This window comes from Triplophysa rosa, linkage group LG11 (genome assembly GCF_024868665.1).
Source record: "Triplophysa rosa linkage group LG11, Trosa_1v2, whole genome shotgun sequence".
Lineage (NCBI taxonomy): Eukaryota > Metazoa > Chordata > Actinopteri > Cypriniformes > Nemacheilidae > Triplophysa > Triplophysa rosa.
The window spans coordinates 4,525,628-4,551,674 of NC_079900.1; the positions used below are offsets into that span (position 1 = coordinate 4,525,628).

Consider the following 26,047-nt stretch of genomic DNA (forward strand, 5'->3'; position numbering starts at 1 on the left):
GTTCAGAACAGCGCGTACCCAGCAAAGCTGCGTCTAACAGGAGGACCGATAGTTTCTCCAAAGTAAAGACATGTTTTAATTTCACAATTGTCATTTAATTCTTGTGAAAAACAAACGTAAACTGATTTTTAACTTGTATTCTGACAGAATATCGTCTGACAGCAGTACGCTTTTTTGAAGGGATTCTGTACTGACAAAGTTCCTCTGACAGGAAATTTTGTTTTATCAGGTAAGACTCAACAAATAAATCCCCCATAATCGCTATAGCCATATGCTGTACATGCAGTATAATTGATTATTTTCTACTCTGAACTTCATGCACGAGTCCACGGTATTTAACGTTACTATGTGTAGTTTAAATCTATTCTACATGGATGAAGACACACACACATTCATGGGTAAAGAATCACTGTTACAAAGTTAAGAGACACACAGTTTTTACCGTGAAAATAAAGCTCTTTAATGCACGTCGATCACACCCGATATAATCACTATGGCCATACTGTAACGTCACATACATATAAGGACTGACGACCCGATTTCCATATATTTTTCATCCCGATGTAGTGAACAGTTAGTTTGCTGATGTCAACGTTGTGGATCGAGTGGCCCATGGTGGTGGTGGGGTTATGGTATGGGCAGGCGTATGTTATGCACAACGAACACAGGCATTTTATTGATGGCATTTTGAATGCACAGAGATACCGTGACGAGATCCTGAGGCCCATTGTTGTGCCATTCATCCACGACCATCACCTCATGTTGCAGAATGATAATGCACGGCCCCATGTTGCAAGGATCTGTACACAATTCCTGGAAGCTGAAAACATCCCAGTTCTTGCATGGCCAGCATACTCACCGGACATGTCACCCATTGAGAGGGATGCTCTGGATCGGCGTATACGACAGCGTGTTCCAGTTCCTGCCAATATCCAGCAATTTTGCACAGCCATTGAAGAGGAGTGGACCAACATTCCACAGGTCACAATCAACAACTTGATCAACTTTATGCAAAGGGGATGTGTTGCACTGCGTGAGGCAAATGGTGGTCACACCAGATACTGACTGGTTTTCGGACCCCCTCAATACAGTAAAACTGCACAAACTGTTTTAAAACTAACTCATCACATTACAGAAAACCAGCAACTTTAAAACATGCGTTTATCGCATTGAACTGACATTACAAATTGATTTGGGGCCGATATCTAAATATTCAACTTTGGGTACAGTAACACACATTTATAAGATAACAGTGAAGTTCTCAGAAATATTTTGCTTTGTAAATAAGGCCTTATGTGAAGGGGTGTCAATGGCCATGAATATTGATGTACTTCACACCTGGACAGAGTAAGACCCAACCCCCTAATGGCCCTATCAATATGGAATGTTAGGCAGCTCTGAGCAAAAAAAGGAGAGGTGGCTTGAAGAATAAATGTTTAATTTGCAATTTTTTCAAATAATGAGGGTTACAGCCTTATTTTTGAGCAAACTGTTGCACATCATTGTGTCGTTTTTGAAAACGTGTCTAGCACTTTAACGTTAGGCAGGAAATTCATGCACATTCATGTTTGCTCCGCCCAGCATCACAGAAAATCTCAGGCACCAAATACTTCAGAACACCCTGCAGGTGGAGGTGTGAGGCTATTGGCTCAGTGTGGTTTGATGAAAGCCCTGCCTATATGCCTATATACAGCAAATACATTTGAAGGTGAAAACTCTCTCCATACTGAAGTTAAGTTCATGGATGCTGTCCAGCATGAATTCTCATGTGCTGATTAATTGTTGATTTGCGTTTGAAACTCTTTCCACACTGAGGACATGTGTATGGGCGCTCTCCAGTGTGAATTCTCATGTGCACCTCAAGATTAATTTTCTGTTTAGAACTCTTTCCACACTGAGGACATACGTATGGGCGCTCTCCAGTGTGAATTCTCATGTGCTTCTCAAGCGTTGCTTTGCGTATGAAACTCTTTCCACACGGAGTACACGTGTATGGGCGCTCTTCAGTGTGAATCCTCACGTGCATCTTAAGATTATTTTTCTCTCTAAAACTCTTTCCACACTGAGGACATGTGTATGGGGACTCTCCAGTGTGAATTCTCATGTGGCCCTCAAGCGCTGATTTCTGTTTAAAACTCTTTCCACACTGTGGACATACATATGGCCGCTCTCCAGTGTGAATTCTCGTATGGATTCCAAGATTTGCTTTATCTCTGAAACTCTTTTCACACTGTGGACATACATATGGGCGCTCTCCAGTGTGAATTCTCATATGTGCTGCAAGATTTGATTTACTTGTTGAACTCTTTCCACACTGAGGACATGCATATGGGCGCTCTCCAGTGTGAATTCTCATATGTGCTGCAAGATTTGATTTACTTGTTGAACTCTTTCCACACTGAGGACATGTGTATGGGCACTCTCCAGTGTGAATTCTCATGTGGACCTCAAACTGACTTTTGCTTTTGAAACTCTTTCCACACTGAGAACATGCATATGGGCACTCACCAGTATGAATTCTAATATGTGCCTTAGTAGCTGATTTATGTCTGAAACTCTTTCCACAATGGGGGCATGTATATGCGCACACCCCAGTGTCAGTTCTCATGTGGTCCTCAAAATGACGTGTGTATCTGAAACACTTTTCACACTGAGGGCAGATGAGAGGCTTGCCGTCTTCTGTGCTTTGCTTTCTTTTCTTTGAGAAAATCTCGTTCTTCTGCCCACTACTTGAAGACATTTCTAGCATTACAAGATTCTGACACTGATGTTTCTCCTCAACTTCATTCATGGTGGTATGGTGGAACATACCTGCCAAAAAAAAGAAATACATTTTCACATTGACATCTCTTAACAAAATATTTGAACAAAAAAGGTTAAAATATTAACTGGGCCAGATACAAATTGGGGTGCAGGGGTGCTGTTTAAGAACAGCTGACTTAAGTTAGTTTAGCTCTTGAGTAGGGCTGCACGATATATCGAAAAATTATCATTATCTCGATAATAGTATATGCGATATCCATATCGCAGAGAGTTGTGATAAATTAAATTTGTTTCATGTGTCAATCATTTGTGTGTTGCGTGCATAAATTGTCCAAATTGGACCAATCAGAAGGGGTATTACTATCTTTATACCCGCCAAGTAGGTGCTATTATACTATTGGCTAGATCGCGGGCCCAAAGGTGAACCTAGCGGCTCAAAGCAGAGAGCGGAAAATAAATATGGCAGGAATAGAGACGAGCGAGGAAAATGACAGCGACGAACTTGTGCCTAAAAAGAATGGTACGTTATGTCTGAAATATGGCAATATTTTGCAGGGCTCAACATTAACGCTTGTCCGGGAGAAGTGAATGTTTTGTATTGGCAAGTGAGAGAGAATTTTACTTGCCTGACCGGACAAGTAACTTGAAAAAAAGAACAGTGCTACATATATGTAGAATAATAAGAATATGTGCATTAGACAGAGCTGCGTGTTTGTCGTGGTGGTGCTTGTTTGTGTGTGACAATAATCAATGGCGCACTGCACTGAGTCCATGCGGACGTGGAATCCTGTTATTTAAATGTCATCTGGCTGTTCTGCGTGTCTGAGTGAATTATGTGCACAGTTTAACATACAACACAAGTGATGGTCGAGGATTTATCTGCGCTGCACTGTATGAGGATATGAACACATGAACTTCATCTCCAGAGTTGCTCTTTGAGTTTATTTTACGAGCGTTTTATTGTTTGAGTGAAGCTATCTGCAAACAAGCCTCCTTCCAAATACCCGTCAAAATAAAAGTCCCGTTAAATTGAACACTCAGACAAAAAATACTGTAGTGTACTATTGAAAATTGAAGTGCCCTTGTAGTCAATTGATAAACACTGTATACTTAGTAAAGTTCAAAAACAATATAGTAAGAATTTTACTGCAGTTTACTATAGTAAATACTACAGTATCCTACAGTAATGTATGTAGACAAATATACCACTATTGTATAGTAAAAAAGGAAAAACACAGAACTTAGAAATATTCAAACAAATTTTGGTAATCTAAAATATATATGGCCCTAATTTATCCATCTGTATGTAACATTAATGTTTTTTGTCAGTTACATCAGAAGAATATATATTACCTGTTTATTTCAGTATGATAATTTTTTAAGCTTTCGTGTGGAGCTCTCCAGTTAGTCTATTCTTATTTTTAGTCTATTCTTATTTTTTACTTGTACATATTTACATACATACATAGCTTTACACTCTCTATATCTTTATCTTATGTTTATTGTATTGTATTTCTTAATTTTTTTATACCCATAGGCCCTTATTTAAATCATTGTGTACTGTATTCTATTGTGTTATGGTCTCTGTGCACTGTTGTTGCTGATTCTGTGTTCTGGATGCTCCTGTCACCAAAACAAATTCCTTGTATGTGCAAACATACTTGGCAATAAAGCTATTTCTGATTCTGATAATTACATATATATATATAAATAATAAAAAAATAGCATTTCTATAGGAAATGTTATATCGCAAGAAATATCGTTACCGCAATATTCAACAACAAAACCGCATATCGCATATTTTCTCAATATCGTGCAGCCCTACTCTTGAGTAGGCTGACTCTAACCCTGCATCCCAATTTTCTTACTACCTGTAACTGGTATTGGAAATTAACATTAGTATGTCTCCAAAAATTGTATGATTATATAATACATTTTAGAAATACTTAAATGCAAATAGGAGACGTATTTTAATGTGTCTGACTGTTTTTCATGTTTGTTGTAACAATGCGTGTACACTGCTTTGCTACACACCAGAAAAGAATATACTTAAAAAAAGAGGTCTGCATTCCCCCCAGGAGAACTGGAAGTGCAAGCATTTCGAAGAAAAGTGCTTTCAAAGTTACACTTCATAATAGTATTATGTAACTTATGTTTATAAAATAGGGTACACAGTCTGCACGTGGCTAACATTAGCAAGTAAACTTTTCATTATGTACAGATGGCTTGAAGAGGTCTTCAAAGACGGATACAATTGATAAACACACAGGTACGATGTAGTCTCAACTATAACAGTTAAAATAACATGAAAACATGACATTTTGTTATGTTTTTACCTCCCGGTTAGCTTCTCTGTTGTTGCTGTACTCTTCAGTGCTCTTTCATTGACCAGATATTACCGTAATGATAGTTATACACGCGCATCTCAAACAAGCCCCTTGTTAGAATCAGCTATATATACAGGGGTGCGCATACGTGGTGTGCATGCGCGACCAAAATTAAAAATGCGCTGTGTAAATAAGTTTAGAACGCTCATTTGCTTACTGACATGGTTGAAACCTTTTGATGCACAATCACTGTTTTAGACCGACTAAATGTAATACTGGATAAGATTTCCGTTTGAACTGAGTGCTGCTAAAACTACTGATATCTCGTTTGTTCCCGGTGTTAAACCGGGAACAAAAAAATCTAAAAAAAAAAAAAAAAATCTAAACGGGACCTGGGTGTAAATGATGAAAAACGCAGTATTGGTAGCTCCGCCTTTGTTGGTTCTGCTTTCGTTACTAGAGAAGCACGCGGCACGCGCAGCCTCTGTGAATGTCTGGAACTGCGCTGCGCTGCACGTCTACCAAAACGGCCAGATTACCGAGTTATCTATTTTGTTTCGCCTAAATACTGAATCATTTTTATGCAACCAACCGACGAGGGGACACGCCTGAGCGAGCGATGCTTCTACAAAATCCCGTCCGAAAAAGAAAACCCGGAAAGGGGGAATTTGTGGATTTTGTGTCATAAACGTGCAGCGGTTCACAGGAAGGGGAAACAATGGCAGCGCCCATAGTACACTCGTATTTGCAGTAAATACGTCATCAAAGGTAACCTCACGTGAACACCGGGTATTTCAATCAATGTATTTTTAGCTATTAATCATATCTTGACGTAATTTTCTTACCTGGATTGTTGTTGTGGACGACGAGGCAACCAACTCCTGTATTTAGGTACACTGTTAGCTAAAGCTAGCTTAAGTTTTGTAAGGCAGTGTCAGACGTACAGTAAATAAACGGAAATGCAATGATTTGCTTATCATTTTGCACCTATATATTCGGTATTGTGTATTTACTACACATGAACTGCTTTCCTGTGGCTCAGTGGTTAGAGCATGGCACCAGAAATGTCAAGGTCATGTGTTCGATCCAAGGGATTGCACATAGTCAGAAACAAATGTATAATACATTGCAATGTAAGTCGCTTTGGATAAAAGCGTCTGCCAAATGCGTAAATGTACTATGAGTGTTAATCTTGTGTTTAGACTGAGCTTTATTGTTTGTCAGTATAGGTGAAGTATTCTCCACATCATAGATGTTTCGTGACTAAAATACAGCGGCAGGTGCTGTATTTGGATCACAAGTGCCCAAACATCTGTGTTCATATCTTAGTTTATTCTGTTGAGAGGTGATTTAAATATCCGTGGCTTGAAGCAGAAGGAAAATAGACCGGCTTGTCTTATGTTGTCTGTATGGTGAGGCCAATGTAAACTTTCTTGCCGAGGACCAGGGTTGGGAACCACTGTCTGCAATTCACACAGTGTGCTCACTGCTCAGGCATGGGCGTCAGAACCATTTATTTTATGGTGGCACAGGACCCACCCACTTTTTAGGACCAATAATATTAGACCCACTCACTTTTACCATATCTCATTTTGCATATATGTTCTTCACTTTTCAGTGCACCGTCAGTCAAATCCATTCCACTTAAAGCAGGGGTTCTCAACCTTTTTGACTCAAAAGCCCCCCACTGTACTCAATAATATTCAAAGGCCCCCTCCAACTCACCAAACCCATGGCCGTAGCCAGCTATGAGGTCACCGAGGTCCGGACCTCTGCAATTTGTTCATATTCAAAAATAAAATGTAAGCTCTGAATGAATAATCACCAGTTTAAAATAGGGCTGTCACGATAAACCGACGATAAATATCACGTGATTTATGCACAGCTTTTGAGTGAAGTACGGGAAAATGCTGCTGCATCCGAAAGCCAGAGGGTGCTCTCGCGCAAAATCTGAATATAGGACAGTAGAAGAATGATGTACACACACTAGGGGTTGAACAACCTTAGATTTTTACTATTATGTGATAAAAGTCACTTCGACATAAACTAGTCGATGCAATTATTAAATAAATAAAATAAGAACTAGGAAAAGTTTTGCAACAAGATTTGATGGTGTGTGCGTGCGGGCTGCGGGAGAGTTGACATTTCAAAATTAAAGGTTATATTAGTAAAACTCAATGTGTGGCATTTGCACTTTTCAAAAAACATAATAAATACCCTGACTTTGGGTTTTATTTAGTTACTAAGCAAAATATCTAATAAAAAAAGATTAGATCCTAATCTTCCTCCGGAGGTCGCATTTATGGGCCATATTGCTGGCTTGTTTAAATAACCTTAATAAAACTGTATATTACTACTCGTAAATTGTAAAATAATAAAGTAATTCTTTCAAAATTTGCAACGTAATAGTACCGGTAAGGGTGGAATCTGCTCTGACCCAGATTGTTTGCTTGCTGCAATATGCTGTGATTGTTGCCAACTCGAAATACACTAGTGGGTAAATCGTCAGTGGGCGGGGCCACACGGACCAAAACAGAAACAGCATTTCTGCACGGAACGCACATTTCAGAGTGGATTATCTGACTATAGCATTGACAAACCAATATATGAACATGTTTCCTAAATGTCTACAAACATGTTAAGGTACTGTTTTGATTTAATACAGTAAAATTATTACATACAGCTCCTCTAATCCTTTTTCAGCCTCCGTAGAGCTATGAAAGGGTGTGTGGAGTGAGCCGCTGCTTGCAATTCGCAACCTCACCACTAGATCTTGCTAAAAATTACACAGTGATCCTTTAAAGACATTTGCTTCGCTCTTGAGGACTTTATACAGTTGTGGGTTTTTTTACATATGCAGACCTGTTGTTGCCATGGTGAGCTGTAATATCGGAGCTTCTATCCTAATTAATATTTTAACGTTTTTGCTAATATGAAAATGTATTTATTTTGGCAGGTCTGTTCCACCATACAACACAGAGGTATTCAATAAATACAGGAATAATTCCTCTAGTCCTACAAGGGAGTCCTACATTCAAAAGTACTATTAAAGCAATCCAGTGTGACACAGCTTTGTACAAAATTTAAAGATTGAAGACATGAGGGATCCAGACACATGCATAATGAAGCATGAAGATACTGAGGAACAAAAAGGTTGGTGTCCATTCCTGATTCTTCAATAATGATTGGTGAGAAAGTTCATGAGATTTAGTCATTTAAATTTAGATCATAGGAGTTTTACCTACCTGATAAAAGTATAGCATGTATCAAAGACTTTGTTATGAGTTTATGGTCATGCTAATTCAAAGACACCACATTGTAATCAATAATATAAAATGCATTTCATTTCAGATTTGTTAAAAGATGAAGGCAATGAACTGAATGAAGATGAGGTGAAACATCAGTGTAAGAAACCTCAGAATCTTGTTATACTAGAAATCTCTTCTAGTAGTTTGCAGAAGAACAAGAATTTCTCACCAAAAAGAAAGCAAAGGACAGAAACAGGCAAGTCTTTCACCTGCCCTCAGTGTGAAAAGAGTTTCAAACAAAAACGTTGTCTTGAGGAGCACATGAGAATTCACACTGGAGAACGCCCTTACGCATGTTCTCAGTGTGAAAAGAGTTTCCGAAAAAAAAGTCATCTTAAGGTGCACATGATAATTCACACTGGAGAGCGCCCTTACGCATGTTCTCAGTGTGGAAAGAGTTTCAATCGCAAAACAACTCTTGATGTGCACATGAGAATTCATGCTGAAGAGCGCCGATTCACATGTCCTCAGTGTGGAAAGAGTTTCAAGCACAAATCAGCGCTTGTGGAGCACATAAGAATTCACACTGGAGAGCGCCCATACACGTGTTCTCATTGTGGAAAGAGTTTCAAACACAAATTGACACTTGTGGAGCACATGAGAATTCACACTGAAGAGCGCCCACACACTTGTTCTCATTGTGGAAAGAGTTTCAAACAAAAATCAGCGCTTGGGGTGCACATGAGAATTCACTTGGAAGAGCCCCCATACACATGTTCTCATTGTGAAAAGAGTTTCAATCGCAAAACAATTCTTGATATGCACATGAGAATTCACACTGGAGAGCGTCCATACGCATGTTCTCAGTGTGGAAAGGGTTTCAAGCACAAATTCCATCTTGTGGAACACATGAGAATTCACTCTAAAGAACGACCATACACATGTTCTCAGTGTGGAAAGAGATTCAAACAAAATTCAACGCTTGGGCTACACATGAGAAGTCACTCTGAAGAGCGTCCATATGCATGCCCTCAGTGTAGAAATACTTTCAAGTACAAATCAGGACTTTGGAAGCACATAAGAATTCACACTGGAGAGCGCCCATACGTATGTCCTGAGTGTGCAAAGTGTTTCAAGCACAAATTAAATCTAGAGGAGCACATGAGAATTCACTCTAAAGAACGACGATATACATGTTCTCAGTGTGGAAAGAGATTCAAAAAAAATTCTACGCTTGGGCTGCACATGAGAAGTCACTCTGAAGAGCGTCCATACGCATGCCCTCAGTGTAGAAAGACTTTCAAGTACAAATCAGGACTTTGGAAGCACATGAGAATTCACACTGGAGAGCGGCCACACACATGTCCTCAGTGTGGAAAGAGTTTCAAGTGCAAAGCAAATCTTGAGGAGCACATAAAAATTCACACTGGATTTGTAGCTCCAACTGTAGTCATTGATGACTCATACAAAGCCTGTTCACTGGTACCTCTTCTCTGAAAGTCAAGAAGATACAGGCAAAACATAACCCCAACAGCTTTTGATGATATATCATTATATACAGAAATCAAGAATTACAGTGCTAGTTGAAATTTCAGATGTAAAGATCATAAATGCCATGTTTTTATATCATTATTACTAGTAGAAATTCTGTTTCTGTATCAGGAATGATTATTTTTACTATAAAAATTTTTTAATGAATAATCCTGAGAATTAATAAATATCAGTTCATGCAGCTTGCATAGACAAATGATGAATTTTTGAAAAAGTTCTTGCTAGCTAAGACTTATAATAAATGTTTTGTTATTTCACCAGCGAGAGTCTGGAATTGTAGCAATCATTCTTTATAACCTATATTCTACTCGCTGATTTTATCATGTAATCATCATATTCTTACAGATTACAGACTCACTGACTATGTGTTATGGCCCGGCGCTCACTGGGCCACAACACAAATCGGCTCTGGTTTAACATTTGGGGTATTTTATTAAACAGCCATAATGATCAAATAAAAAACAGCGAAGCACAATATGATGCCCTGTGGACAGTCAACAGCATCCTTATAGGGCCGGTAATGGAGCAGGCATACGTTTCAGTAACAGAACGTTGATGTACATTGTATCACCTGCCACCAGAGTTAGGAGACGTAACACTATGGCTGTGGCTCAATCAGCTCCCTTGTTCAGTAGTCAGGGCACTGACCAGGGAGGCAGCCATTTTAAGGGCATCTTATTCGCAAAATCCTTCTAGTGCACTGAAACGTTCCCTAAAAATTCCCACAATTTACCGCAAAAACCAGGGAGCATCGACGCTCCCTATGTTCCCTTACCGGAAATCACGTGACAAGTTTAACCGAAATCGCAGAAGCCAACTCAATGAACTTCATGAAACGCGATAGAACTTTGACAAAACAAACTTTGCTAGACAGGCAGGCAACACAATATTCTTAACAGTTAAATTTAATAATTGACCAAATTTGAGCACTGATATGTAGCAGAATAGTGAAAGTGTTTCTCATATGTACTTCAACCAGTATTTAAAAATAAAGTCAGAGAGATGTCGGATTTGCCGGTTGTTGACAAAAAAAAACAGCTAAATACAACTAACACAACAAAAACATCATAACATAATAAAAACTTTTTTTTTAAACGGAGTTATCACATTTTGGAATTAAACTCTTCAAATATTCATCTTTTACATTTTATACCATTTTACCAAACTGTTAATGAGCACTGCTCATCTTAAAATACAATTTTAATAACCTAATCTAAACTTTTTTTGTTCCAAATAAACGTTCTCAGAACATTGCATTTTTAGTCAAATGTAAGTGGAATGTTTTAGGAACATTATGCTAACCATAAAATAACGTTCCTTTTTTACGTTTTTGGAACATTTTAAATCACGTTGCCACAACCAAAACAGAACGTTTGGAAAACGTTTTTAGAACATAAATTTGTTAGCTGGGGACACGCATTTCAGCCTGTTCACACGCCACACCTTGTATTTATCATGCTGAGAGATCACTCGTCCCGCTTTATACAATTAATGGACGGGGCGAATGAAATGTGAAGATGAACGAAACGTGTCCGTTACAGCATTACGTTCACGTCCGATCACGGTGCATCACATATTATTTTCCGTGTTTTACTCGCAGCGCTGACCATCACACCCAATCATAGACAGCTCATGATCTTAATGACCAATAAGAAGTTTAGATGAGTCACTGGCATAGAAGAGTTTTGTTGCGGCTCGCTCGCACAGAGCAAATGAGCAGCATGCTCCGTTTCATCATCCTTTATAACGGGAGATTATACCTTAATTTAGTGACTGTTTTTCGCTGGCTTTCTGTTTATTCCTAGATTAAATAAAAGTTTATTTTTCATGCTAAGAGACAATGTCAGTAACCAAACAGATCGTATCCCCCATTTACTGCCATATGGAAAACAAATACTATAAATTACAATTACTCAACAGTTATTGATTCATTGCGGAGGTTTATCTTGTTGCCGCTGAAACCGTCTATAAAGAAAATGAATAAATAAAAAAGCAAACTTACCTTTTCGAAGTTAATGAAATGTGTTGCCTAGCAGCGACACCTAGTGTGTGGAAACCTTATAACAACTTCACCACACATTCATTTATCTGCTATTTACATACAGCAACAAAGAAAACATACTCATACACGAATGAAGTGATTCTGATTTAATAATAAATGTATGGTGAAAGAAAAATTTTAGACAACCACCACTGACAGGTTTATGTAGATTTTTTTATTAATTATACTGAGGAATGTAGATAGTTACAGCATATTTCAAAATACAGTATGTCATTAATAGAAGACAGAATCTATCAGTCACTTTACAGCTGTGAAACTGGGATTATTATTGTCAGTAAATTCTTAGACTGATGATTTCAGGTTTACATGCCGGTGAGAATTGTGAACATAATATAAAGATTCGAAGAAAACAACAATAACATTGATTTAAACTGTTTTACTGCTTTAAATCAACATGAAAACGAAAGTGACCCTGTTTACTTCATACATGTCAGTGGTCTTATGATTCATTTCAGTCACTCGGCTTCACATATAAATTCCACATTTGTAAACGGCTTTTTGCTTTAATACATTTGAGTTTACACGGTAGAAGATTTTATGTACAATATTATCTCTGAATTATAGCATAAAAAAGTGGCGTTTAAGACACACATCTCTTTTGTCTTTCATTTATGACTTCTTCCACACTGAAGGCATGTTCATGGACACTATCCAATGTGAAGTCTAATATGTGACTCAAACGTTGATTTCTGTATGTAACTCTTTTCACACTGAGGACATACGTATGGGCGCTCTCCAGTGTGAATTTTCATGTGCTCGTCAAGCGATGATTTGTGTTTGAAACTCTTTCCACAATAAGGACATATGTATGGGCGCTCTTCCGTATGAATTCTCATGTGCACCTTAAGATTATTTTTTTGTGTGAAACTCTTTTCACACTGAGAACACATGTATGGACGCTCTCCTGTGTGAACTCTCATATGCTCCTCAAGCGTTGATTTGAGTTTGAAACTCTTTCCACAGTGAGAACATGTGTATGGGCGCTCTTCCGTGTGAATTCTCATGTGCACCTTAAGGTGATTTTTCTGTGTAAAACTCTTTTCACACTGAGGACATGTGTATGGGCGCTCTCCTGTGTGAATTCTCATGTGCTGGTCAAGCGTTGATTTGAGTCCGAAACTCTTTCCACACTGAGGACATGTGTATGGGCGCTCTCCAGTGTGAATTCTCATGTGCCTCTCAAGACGACCTTTGTGTTTGAAACACTTCCCACACTGAGGACACACGAAGAGCTTGCCTGATTCTGAGGTTTGATTTCTTTTTGGAAAGAAACTCTTGCTCTTCTGCAAACTACTAGAAGACATTTCTAGCAATACAAGATTCTGATGTTTCTGACACTGATGTTTACCCTCAACTTAATTCATGGCTTCACTGAACATCTCTTTGGGGTATGGTGGAACAGACCTGCCAATATAAATAAAATAAATACATACATTTTCACATTTACAACTCTTAACCAAATATTTTAACAAAATGGGTTCAAATATGAATTAGGAGAGGTAATATGCAAATTGGGCCTCAGGGTCTGAGTTTTTGCATTAAGTTTAAATTTGTGTGTCCCAAATTATAGTATGTTGTTATAATGATGTAAGAACTAACGAATGAAGAAATACTTACATGCAAAGAGTAGCTGTATTTTAATGCGCTGTTAACCACTTATTTCGTGTTTGTATGTGCACGCACAATTCGTGTATTGCCATGCTACATACATAAGCGTATACTTTTCCATAACAAAAGCCATGCATGCTTTTAGGGTATATTCCCAAAATGGGACACAACACGAGTTAAGCGCATGAACTATGACATCATGAAAAAAAACACGGCTGCAGAAAATAGTACTTCTTAAATAGTATTAAAGCATTAAACCCAGCAAACACAGAACGTTCCACTAACGTTAGTTTTTGGTTCCGTTTTGGTTATTTTTTTGAGAACCAAAAAATAACGTTCTAAGAACGTTCTTTTCCGGTTTTATTTTTTGCAACCAGAAAATAACGTTCCCAGAACGTTGCAGGCTGGTTTTTTTAAATAACCAGAAAATAACGTTCTGGGAACCAAAAACTAACGTTATGGGAACGTTCTGGGAACCAAAAATTGTTTGCTGGGAAGTAACGTGTACATTTATAAAATAGGCTGCACTGTCAAACACATTAATTTAAACGTGGCTACTTTAGCAAGTAGCCATGCCATTCTACAGATGGCTTGAAGAGGTCTTCAAAGATAGATACAATTGATAAACATATACGACCATGATTTAGAACTATAACAGTTTTGAAAAAACTAAACATCACTTTGTTATCATTTTACCTCAAACATTGCTGGTCAAACAACTCCGCACGGTTAGCGCGGCTTCTCTGTTGGTTCTGATATTACCGTAAATACAGTGATAAGAGTCGCACACTATTTCATTGACCTGATATTACCGTAATGGTAACTATAGCGACGCTCGGCCGTCTTGCAGCTGTGTTATAGGGAGCCAAAGAGATGACGTGTTTTTGTATGCCAACCCGGAAGTTAGCGGCGCACGTGTTCCCTGGTTTGAAAGCCTGTGCATTTTTCCCATAGACTTTTGGAAAATCGCAAAAAATAAGCTCTGTGTTTAACAAAGGGTTATGAGACTTACACGTTTTGTCTATCAAGATAATCTTTACATTGCTGACACCACATTTGTTACTTTTGAAGCCGAAATACAATGGACAGAAGTAAAACGCTAACACAATGCTATCAACAGACTACACTTAAGGTGGCTCTAAATCAACGTCACCACCACCAAGCCTCCGACAACTCTTTCAAACTTTATTGCTATTTACATACAGCAACGACAACAACAAAAAACACGCTGACACAGTGATTCTGATTTAATGGATGTATTATATGTTGAAAGAAAAATGTTAATTATATTTAGGAATGGAGATAGTAACAGTATATTTCAAAATATTTCATCAATAGAAGACAGAATCTAGCAGTCACTTTTTTACTGGTAATTGGTCTTTATTTAAAACTTTATTTTTCTTGATATATGTAATTGCATTTGTAGTAGCAGAATTTTGCAATGTTCAATCATATATAATCACAGAAGTACAAATAAGGAAATAAGGAGACTCATCATAAGACTGAAAACAACACCAGACAAAGAAACAAATTCACAAGAATAACGAGGGCTAACAAGACACACATGACAAGTATTCACGGGAAACCAAAAGAACTACAAAAGAGTACAAAATAAAACAAGAAACAAGAAGTGTCACAAGTTACAAAGTGAAAGTCCAAAAAACACTGAACTTTTTCCAGTTTTCTTGTTGATGTTACTACACTTCAAGTAGTTAACTTGTACTTGTGGCATATTCAATTGAATGTGTATGAAGGTCTAACAGCTGAAAATGCTTATCAGAGCAAAAACCAAGCCACGAGGTAAGAAGAACTACCAGTACCACTCTGAGACAGGATTTTATCGAGACACAGATCTGAGGACGACTACAAAAAAATCTGCTGTATTGAAGGTTCACAGATGTAGCCTCCATTAATCATTACCAGAAGAAGTACGAAACAACCACATCTCGAGCTTTTTTTCCTGGCCAAACTGAGCAATCAATGGAGAAGGGTCTTGCTTAGAGCAGTGACCAAGCTGATGATCACACAGGTTGAGCTCCATGATCAATCATATATGGAGATGGGAGAAACTTATAGAAGGACAAACATCACTTTCATCCCTCCACCAATCTGGGCTTTATGAGAGAGTGGCCAAGCCTCTCCTCAGTGAAGACACATGAAAACTTGAAATGTGCACACGCAAAGAAAAACTTTAAAAAATCGTTCAAACTGTCAGAAACAAGATTCTCTGCTCTTATGAATCTCAGTTTCAAGCCTCATGTCTGGAGGAAACTGCTCATCACCTGCACAATATCATCCCAACAGTAAAGTGTGGTGGAAACAGCATCATGATGTGGGCGTGGGGGGACTTGTCAGGATAGAAGAAAGGCTCAACGGCATAAAATACAGAGATACCCTTAATGAAAACTTAGTCCAGAACATTCAGAACCTCTGAGTGGGCAGGAGGTTTCTTCTCCAACAGGACAATGATCTTAAGCACATAGCTAAAACAATGTAAGATTGGCTCAAGGACAACTCTGTCTATGAGTGGTCTAGCCAGTGCTTGAACCCAATTTAACATCTCTGTAGAAACCTGAGAATGTCTGTCTACTGACAGTCCCCATCCAACCTGAAAGAGTTTGAGAGGATCTGAGGAGTAGTATGGCAGAAAAATAGCCAATTACAGATTGTCAAGTCATACACAAAAAGACTTAAGGCTGTAAATGTGATTTAACCAAGAACTGAGTTAAGGGTATGAATACTTATGCAGTGTACTTATTTTAGTTTCACAAGTTTTAAAATATATATTTTTTGCTTCATCTTTATGGTGAATGGAGTGTAGATTGATGTGGGGAAAAAGTTACTTGATTTACTTTAACATAAGGCAGCAACATAAAATGTGAAAAAAAAACGAAGGGGGATGAGGGGGTTTTATATGCACTTTATTTGAAACCCTTTCCACTCAGTACATGTGAGAGGGTGCTCTTCAGTGTTTTCTCATGTGCTCCTCAAGATGACTTTTCTGTCTGCAACTCTTTCCACACTGAGGACATGAGTATGGGCGCTCTCCAGTGTGAATTCTAATGTGGACCTCAAAACTTGATTTCTGTATAAAACTCTTTCCACACTGCGGACACGTGTATGGTCGCACTCCAGTGTGAATTCTGATGTGATTCTTAACTGTTGATTTGCGTTTAAAACCCTTTCCACAATGAGGACATGGGTATGGGCGCTCTTCAGTGTGAATTCTCATGTGGTCCTCAAGTGTTGATTTGCGTTTGAAACACTTTCCACACTGAGAACATGAATATGGACGCTTTCCAGTGTGAATTCCTGTGTGCCTCTCAAGCGTTGACTTGCGTTTGAAACTCTCTCCACACTGAGGACATGCGTATGGGCGCTCTTCAGTGTGAATTCCCATGTGGTCCTCAAGCGTTGATTTGCGTTTGAAACTCTTTCCACACTGAGGACATGAATATGGACGCTTTCCAGTGTGAATTACTCTGTGCCGGTCAAGAGTTGACTTTTGTTTGAAACGCCTTCCACACTGAGGACATGCGTATGGGTGATCTCCAGTGTGAAGTCTCATGTGCACGTTAAGATTACCTTTCTTTTTGAAACTCTTTCCACACTGAGAACATGTGTATTGATGCTCTCTAGTGTGCATTCTCATGTGCTCCTCAAAATGACCAGAAGGTATTTCTTGCATCAAAATGTTCAGAGATGTCTTCTCCTAAACTTCAGTTAATTCATCCCTTTTGTTTTTCAACAAATCTAAAATCAAACAAAAGAACCACATATTTTACATTAGCATATAGATTACACTGTGATGTTTTAAAATATTTTCTGTCTTTCCATGTTCCCACAAACATAAAATACTAACAAAATCTTAAATACACGCTATAGTTTTTTAAGGTAACGTTAGTTAGGTAACACGTCACAATAAGATTGCATTGATACACATTTGTGAATGCATTAACTATTGTTAATTGTTTATTCATGTTAGTTCGTGGTGCATTAACTAATGTAAACAGTTATAACGTTAGATTTTACAAATGTATTTAGAAATGCTTAAAATAACACGAGCCAAAACAAACTCGTTTCATTTAGCAATAACCGTGTCGTTATCACATCTACAGATGGCTTGAAGAGGTCTTCAAAGATAGATACAACTGATAAACATACGACCACGATTGTCTCAAGTATAACAGTTAAAATGACCTGAAAACATGACATTTCGTTATGTTTTGTACCTTAAACACTGCTGGGCAAATAACTCCGCTCGGTTAGCGCAGCTTCTCCGTTTCTGATATTACCGTAAGTACACTGATAAGAGAGCAGCACACTCATTCTGTGACCTGATATTACCGTAATGCTAGTTATACACGCGCACTGTCACTTGTCCGCAGTCAGAAACACGATCGATGCGGATCGCCGAAGGCTCTACACAACCACGTGAAATTAGAAGAAAGATTTCCATATAGTGCGTGGAAGCCTTATAACATATTCACCACAGATTGATGTCCTCAGTAAAATGCTTATGAGCAAACTTGACCAATCAGGATCCGAAACAATTATATTGACACTTCAAATGAAATATTATTTTTTATCTTCGGACAAGTAATATTTGTACTTGGACAAGTGAATGACAAATTTACTTGTCGAAGGACAACCACATGACAATGCTTAATGTCAAGCCCTGTTAAGTAATTTAGTTTTTTAGTGATGGTGAATGTTATTTGATTGTTTTCTTCATATTCCCGTACAGTATATATATACCTGTAACAGTTAATTATTTTTGTTGAAATCTTGCAGTCCTCTGTAATGAGCGCCTTTTGTTTTATATTTATGATATACTCCTCAGACTCATTTCAGTTTAAAGACAAAACAGCCTTAAACTTTTTGTCCTTTTCATTATTCATATTTTTATAATGTACTTTATGCACTTAAAATGATATCTTATAACTTTATAATACACAATTGTTTTGTAAACAGTTATGGCACATTTTAAAAGCATTAAACAATCTTTGTAAAAAGCCATCAGAGATGCACCCTCTGCAGTTTAATGAAGGCTTGTGTTGATGTTAATAATGTTTTACTGTCTTTATGTAATTATTCTTATTTGTTGAATTAATTGATTCAATGTACAGCAAGTATTTTATATAAAAGATGCATTAACGTTAATAAAAATGCCCTTAAAAAGAACAACTATGCTATATGTTTGACTGACTGTTATATTTATCACTAAGATAGCATTTGGAATAAAGTCGGTTCACAATAAAAATTAAATTTAAAAAATAGCTTAGATGTAGTAAGCTGCCATATTGCTGTAGCTTAGCTAGTAGCTACATTTCCCAGTGCAGTTGGTAGCTTTAGTGTAGTGAAGCTTTGTAGAGTAACGTAACTGTTAGCTTAGCTCACTAACTTACATATTCCAAGTAGCTTGCCCAACACTGATCTACAAATGGCTTGAATTGGTCGTTAAATATAAACACAACTGATAAACATACGACAGTGATTTAGTCTCAACTACAACAGTTTAAATAACCTGAAAACATGACACAACTGATAAACATACGACAGTGATTTAGTCTCAACTATAACAGTTTAAATAACCTGAAAACATGACATTTTGTTATGCTTTTACTTTAAACATTGCAAGGCAAAATTCAGCTTTGCCAGCGCAGCTCGCTCCTGCTGATGATATTACCGTAAATACAGTGATAAATGCCGCACACTCTCTCATTGACCCGGTAAGACCGTAATGATTGTTATATACGCGCGCACACACTTCTCCGCAGTCAGAAACGCGACTGATGCAGAAAAATCACTGATAGCCACTTAGCAACCGACTGCAAACCATAGACATATAAATATATAAATATACATATCTATGGATAGTAAGATGAAAACGCACTCATCTGGCGAGATTTGGGCCTGTGGCTGTGTATCTCTTCTAGCCACAACCCTGCCAATACTTTTGTCCATGTGTATATACAACGATGTGGAGACTGGGCTGGATCCAAATAGTTTTATTGAATCATAAAAACATAAAGAACTTTAGAATCCGGAAACAAGGAGACACATCACAGAACTGAACACAACACCAGACAAAGAAACATGACAAAAACTGGGGTATAAATACACAAGATGAACGGCTAGCAAGATAAGACACACCTGGGAACTATTCAGGGAAACCAATAAACACTAGAACTACAAAGACTACAAAATAAAACAGGAAGTGACACAACAAAGTAAAAGTCCAAAACACTGAACATTTTTTACATTAATCTACACTCCATACACCATAATGACGAATATAAAAACAGATTTGTGACATGGCAAATTTATTAAAAATAAAAAGATTACATTGCATAAGTATTCATACCGTTTTTTTGGGAGACTTTAAATTTAGCTCAGAAACATTCCAGTTTTGCTTGTTGATGAAGACACATGAAGAGCATATGAATACTTACGCAATGTACTTAAGTTTTCTCTTTTTAAAAATGTTAATTTGTCACAAACCTGTTTTTTGCTATGTCATTACAGTGTATGGAGTGTAGACAGATACGAAAAAAGTAACTTAAAGTAGTTTAACATAAGCCAGTAACATAACAAAATGTGAAAAAAACGAATGGGTTGAATGGCCTATTTTATAGGCACTGTTATGACTATGTATACGGTATGTACATGTTTAGAACCACAGTTTGCAAAATGCAAAAAAATGATGATTAAATGCAAAACTGTAGTTTACATTTAGTCATTGCAGACGCTTTTATCCAAAGCGACTTACAGAGAGTTCAGGGAGCAATAAGCGATATGTCATACAGGAGCAATAATACAATAGGTGCTGATACAAAGTTACTAGTTCCAACAAAAGCCGGAACAATACCTGTTGAGAGAAAGAGAGAGGGATATTTTTTCTCTCTCATCTGTCTGTCAAGTATTCACAGAAGAGATGGGTTTTAAGTAGTTTTTTGAATGTTGTGAGAGATGTGGTTGACCGGACTGAGTTAGGAAGAATGTTCCACCAGGAAGGAGTTGTTAAGGAGCATGAGCGGGAAAGCAATTTTTTTTCAAGTTTGCAGCTAAAAATCATAACTATTACACTGAAGACACAATTTCACCATAATCTTGGTAAGTAAATTAACAGCAAATCTACATTCCACACTGAAGGCATGTTTATGGATGCTCTTCAGTGTGAATTTTCATGTGCAACTCACATGTTGATATGTGTTTGAAACTCCTTCCACACTCAGAACATGTGTATGGGCGCTCTCCAGTGTGAATTCTCATGTGCATCTTAAGTGATGATTTCTCTTTCAAACTTTTTCCACACTGAAGACATGTGTACGGACGCTCTCCAGTGTGAGTTCTCACGTGGCCCTCAAAATGACTTTTGTTTGTAAAACTCCTTCCACAATGAGGACAAGTGTATGGACACTCTCCGTTGTGAAATCTCATATGTGTCTCAAGATTTGATTTCTGTTTAAAACTTCTTCCACACTGAGGACATACGTATGGGCGCTCTCCAGTGTGAATTCTCATGTGGTTCTCAAGCGTTGATTTGCGTTTGAAACTCTTTCCACACTGAGGACATGAGAATGGGCGCTCTCCAGTGTGATTTCTCATATGCACCTTGAGATTATTTTCCTGTTTGAAACCCTTTCCACACTGAGGACATGCATATGGGCACTCTCCAGTGTGAATTCTCGTGTGCTCCTCAAGCGTTGATTTGCGTTTGAAACCCTTTCCACACTGAGGACACGAGTATGGACGCTCTCCAGTGTGAATTCTCATGTGCACTTTAAGATGGGTTTTCTGTGTGAAACTCTTTCCACACTGAGGACATATGTATGGACACTCTCCAGTGTGAATTCTCATATGCATCTCAAGCGTTGCTTTCAGTTTGAAACTCTTTCCACACTGAGGACATGCGAAAGGGCAATCTCCAGTGTGAGTTCTCATGTGGTCCTCAAGACGACATTTGTATCTGAAACACTTTCCACAATGAGGGCAGGTCAAGGACTTGCCTGCTTTTGAGCTTTGCTTTCTTTCTGGAAAGTAAATCTTGTTTTTCTGCACACTACTAGAAGACATTTCTGGCAAAACAAGATTCTGACACTGATGACTGAACTTCATTCAGTTCATCACTTTCAGTGGTCCCCTTACTTGCAGGATTATAAGAATTATGTCTCTATTTATTGTGAACAACTTCACTGAACATCACTGTGTGGTATGGTGGAACAGACCTGCCAAAATAAATAAATACATTCTCACATTAACAACTTTTAACAAAATATTTTAACAAAAAAGGTAAAAATGTTAAGATAATAGATAAATGAGATAATATGCAAATTAGGCCGCAGGGTCTGAGTTTTCGGTTTAAGAACAGCTGACTTATAGGTTTAATTAACACAGAGTAGGCTGACTCTCACCCTGCATCCCAATTCTGCATATTACCCCATCCTAAATAGTATTAGAATTTTAAATTAGTATGGCCAAAATCATAGTATGTTTAAATAACGAATGAATGAAGTGAATGAAACACTTGAATGCAAAGAGGAGCTGTATTTTAATGTGTATAACTGTTAACCACGTTTTTCATGTTTGTACGTCACAATGGGTGTATACTAATTTGCTACACACCAAAAAGTACTTTTGGTCTATGGAAAACTTTTCCATAACTATGCATACGTATTCTAAATTCTAAGTAGGCAAAATGGGACACAACCACTACGTCCAAAAGCTTAGGCAGCTAACTTGTTGCCTCGCTGCCCAATCAGGCAATGACTACGGAGGCAGCGTTTGCGCATGAAGGCAACTCTCAGAGACGGATTCGGACAGGCTTTATAGGCAGCGTAATTCTATTTGAATTATAAACAGAGATCGCCTGTGCACACACATCCACTATTTAACAGCATATACAGTTTATCTTAAAATTAAAAATTACGTTGTTTGTATTCCTCTTCTTTCCAAATATTCTGCCTATTGGTTGATGTCTCTCACGTAGACGTTGCTCTAATATGCATTCTATTGTAGTATTAAAAACAACCTGAGTAAATCTCTTCTGTGTTCTTTTTATGTGCTGCTAAGTATGTTTTAACATGGACGTTATCCTAATGTTATCCGACCACGCTCTCGTTTAACTTTGACTTTCTCCTATTTCCTTGTCCATAAAATTAAACCATTTTTACACGTCTCTTCATTTTTCGTTTGGATAAATAAGTAATTTAATTTGAGTAATTAATTGGTTTAGGGCTTATTTGTGTTTTGTAATTATTTGTTTATAAAAGGTGATTAGAAAGTTGAATTGCGCCGAAGTGTATCCGTTAAAACAACCTGATTAAAATTATCTTGTGAATAATTATAATGTATTTTGCTATATCTGTGAGAAAACATTTAAGTTATATATAATATTGTAAATGGCAAATATACAGTACATATAAAACACAAACGTAAATAAAGTGCAGAAAATCTAATGCTTCGTATTTAAATTCTATGAATTAAAACTATGCACAATATAAAACACGGTCAATTTAAGAACAAAGCAATGTTAATGTTACATTAGCTTTACAATAATTAACATGTTTAATTGTACATGAAAGTCGGCTGAGAATGTTGTGCGGGCTGTGCATGGTATTCTGTCCCGTGGGCTCATGGGATATAGAAGTATCTCAAGTGTCCGTCGCTGAGTGCTTAAGAATCTGGCCGTAATCAGTAAGCCATCCGGGAATTTCTCGGCCACTCTTTTATGAATACTGACGATTCGGACATACTACTCTACTCTGTTCAAGTACTGTTTTCTCCTACTACATAGTAGGTAAGTAGGCGTATTCGGAAGCAACATTAGTATACGCACGTCCAAGGGTGCTTCTCAATTCTTATTTGCGCATCCTCGTTTCCTTTCCTCGCTTCCTTTCCTCACGTCTTAGCTCCACCCCTTCAGGATGCGAGGGAAGGGAACAAGGAAAAGAAACGAGGACGGAGGAATATAAAGAAGTGAAATGGCATATCCTCGCTCCCTTTAGCATCACTTCAAAGCGTCGTCAATTAATGATGACTGTACACATTGCACATTGAAATATAAAAAATAAAGTTAAATACATACTTTAGGCAGATTTCATAATAAAAATAAGTGGTCAGAAATGTATATAATGTTTATCAAATATATGTTATACATAAATATTAACTATATTAATATATTAACTTTATGAATATTATCTATACTGTCTATAGGTATACACATTTTTGCATGTTTGAATATGATCTAAAGATGTGACGATGTGCAAGGGGAGGAGAATAATGCGCACGTCAGGTTTAGTGGATAAAACACTTCCGCAAAGGAAACGCGTGTGTATCCTCGCTCATGACTCCTCAGAAAGCCTCCTCTCTTGTCGATCCTCGCCTCCTCCCGGTGCAATAAGAGAATTGAGACATCCTTAACCGATCGAAACCGATCGAGCACGGGTCATAGGATGGAGAACGGAGGAGCGAGGAAACGAGGATAGTGATGGGAAGTTCGGATCATTTTACTGACTCGGACCTTTGAGTCTCGTTCAGCAAAATGAACAAATCTTTTTCGAGTCATATCGTTCATTTTGTTAATTTTAGCAAAATACAGTTAAAATGTTACATGTTACTTTCCTAACACATCTACTACTTATGCAAACGTTGATCACATTACAAACAATACAAACTATAATGCTATAAGAAACAGAAAAGATTAATTCATTGTTTACCTGGGTCTTTAGTCTATGATTAGCTCACCACACCTCTTATCTGACAAGTCCTCGGGTTTGACTCGTTCGTTCACGACGTGACAGCTTCGTAAGCTAAACCAATGCAGTCAGAGCCGGAAAGAGAATTGATTAGTTCACCTCCCGAGTCTTCGGGTTTGAGTCGTTCGTTCATCACGTTACAGCCCCCTACGCTTTACCAATGCAGTCTGAGCCGGAAAGAGAATTGATTAGTTCACCTCCCGAGTCTTCGGGTTTGAGTCGTTCGTTCTTTTGTCACAGGACCCATAAAATGTTGTGCAATGCGCATGCGCGACTGGACAAATCACTACTCGAGACGACTCGTTCTTCCCGAGTCACATTAAAGATTCGTTCATTTTCAAGAACGACCCATCACGAGGAGGCATATTGAGAAGCACCCCAAATCTCGCAAGAACTAGTCCACCAGGGTATTTCTCGCCTACTGCTTTTTGCCTACTATATAGTAAAGTAGTATGCCATTTCGGATTCAGCCAGTGTAATCCTGAAGACACTGATTAGCTTGTTCATGTGTGTTTGATTAGGGTTGGAGCTAAAATCTGCAGGGCAACGGCACTCCAGGACCGACGTTGCCTGTCCCTGAGCGCATGCATGCACCTCCATGACATGAAAAAAAAACACGGCTGCAAAAGTGCTATTAAAGTTACACGTTATGAATAGTATTAATGAATTAAAGTAACGTGACTATTTATCAAATTAAATACGCTAAATAGTAAAACAAATTCATGGCTAACCTTAGCAAATAAGCTTGTCATTATGTACATCTACTACAGATGGCACGAAGAGATCTTTAAAGATAAATATAATTGATAAACATACGACCGTGATTTAACCTGAAGTATAACAGTTAAAATAACCCGGAGAAACACTTTGTTATGCCTTTACCTCAAACATTGCTTGGCAAAAAATCAGCTCTGTCAGCGCAGCTTCTCTGTTCTTCCTGATATTACCGTAAATACAGTGATAAGTGACTCTTACGTTGACCTGATATACCGTAATTATAGTTATATACGCGCACACTACTTGACCCCAGTCAAACAATCTTTCTCTGTACTTTACTTTAATGTACGTCCCATATAGATTAAATGAATTCATAAGAAAAAGCAAACTTATCCCTTTCGAAGTGAAAGAAATGTGTTGCCTTTACCAGCAGATGTATCTGGTGAATGATGGGCTCAATGAAACGATAAAGAACACAAATTATCTCCAGTTTTTTTCTCAAAAAGTTTAATCTGGATCAGAATGATCTGGATTTGGAAGTCCCATGTTTTGCTAACTAGGATAATTTTGTGCCGGTTTTTCAAAGCAAAACCGGATTGGATCACCCTGATCCAGATATGGCTACTTAACGCTCAGTAGCCCTAAAGGGACATAGGGATGGAAAAACATGAGATGGGAAACAAGAAATGTATATATTTCAATGATTTTGCGTGTAAAAAATTGCATTGTGTTCACCCGAGAGACTTTGCGCTCAGCCACTCACCCACAAATAACTTTTTTTGACTGGTTCATCACTAATGGTTACCAGTGTAGTTTACAATCAGCGATAAAAACACTTTAAATTGCGATTATTTTATGCTGCCAAAATCTTTTTTTCTCTACTGTCGGCTACTGAAAAGCTTAATAGGAAGCCTAATGTCTATTTCAAATTTTTACTTTAACCTATCAAGATAAAAATATAATGTCTGTGTGTATATTATATGATACAAATGTTGTATTTTTGTCCAGTTT

At 37.8% G+C, this 26,047-nt stretch overlaps 3 protein-coding genes across 3 annotated transcripts; 1 reads left to right on the top strand and 2 right to left on the bottom strand.

The window, feature by feature from the left end:
• Positions 1-450: 450 nt before the first annotated feature.
• LOC130561252 (zinc finger protein 850-like) lies at positions 451-25,195 on the bottom strand. The gene is made up of 3 exons (XM_057345456.1): positions 20,727-25,195; positions 16,533-17,271; positions 451-2,811 (listed from the first exon to the last, which is right to left on the bottom strand). Exons 1-3 carry the CDS (start codon positions 21,678-21,680, stop codon positions 1,739-1,741), a joined length of 2,766 nt encoding a protein of 921 aa, XP_057201439.1. The 5' UTR covers positions 21,681-25,195; the 3' UTR covers positions 451-1,738.
• LOC130562135 (gastrula zinc finger protein XlCGF57.1-like) lies at positions 5,575-10,091 on the top strand. Its single transcript, XM_057347001.1, has 3 exons — positions 5,575-5,858; positions 8,047-8,243; positions 8,442-10,091. The coding sequence occupies exons 2-3, from the start codon at positions 8,189-8,191 to the stop codon at positions 9,833-9,835; spliced, it is 1,449 nt and encodes a 482-aa protein (XP_057202984.1). The 5' UTR covers positions 5,575-5,858; positions 8,047-8,188; the 3' UTR covers positions 9,836-10,091.
• On the bottom strand, positions 11,179-16,512 carry LOC130562148 (gastrula zinc finger protein XlCGF49.1-like). Its single transcript, XM_057347022.1, has 2 exons — positions 14,256-16,512; positions 11,179-13,355 (listed from the first exon to the last, which is right to left on the bottom strand). The coding sequence occupies exon 2, from the start codon at positions 13,253-13,255 to the stop codon at positions 12,599-12,601; it is 657 nt and encodes a 218-aa protein (XP_057203005.1). The 5' UTR covers positions 13,256-13,355; positions 14,256-16,512; the 3' UTR covers positions 11,179-12,598.
• Positions 25,196-26,047: the final 852 nt, after the last annotated feature.

Coding starts and splice junctions, on each gene's coding strand:
- LOC130562135 (XM_057347001.1), top strand. CDS start 8,189: ATGAGGGATCCAGACACATGCATAATGAAGCATGAAGATACTGAGGAA. Junction 8,244..8,441: donor AGATACTGAGGAACAAAAAG/GTTGGTGTCCAT, acceptor ATTTCATTTCAG/ATTTGTTAAAAGATGAAGGC.
- LOC130562148 (XM_057347022.1), bottom strand. CDS start 13,255: ATGTCTTCTAGTAGTTTGCAGAAGAGCAAGAGTTTCTTTCCAAAAAGA.
- LOC130561252 (XM_057345456.1), bottom strand. CDS start 21,680: ATGAAGTTCAGTCATCAGTGTCAGAATCTTGTTTTGCCAGAAATGTCT. Junction 17,272..20,726: donor AAATTCACACTGAAGAGCAT/CCATAAACATGC, acceptor ACTGAAGTTTAG/GAGAAGACATCTCTGAACAT. Junction 2,812..16,532: donor TCTTGAGGAGCACATGAGAA/AACACTGAAGAG, acceptor TTTTTTTGGCAG/GTATGTTCCACCATACCACC.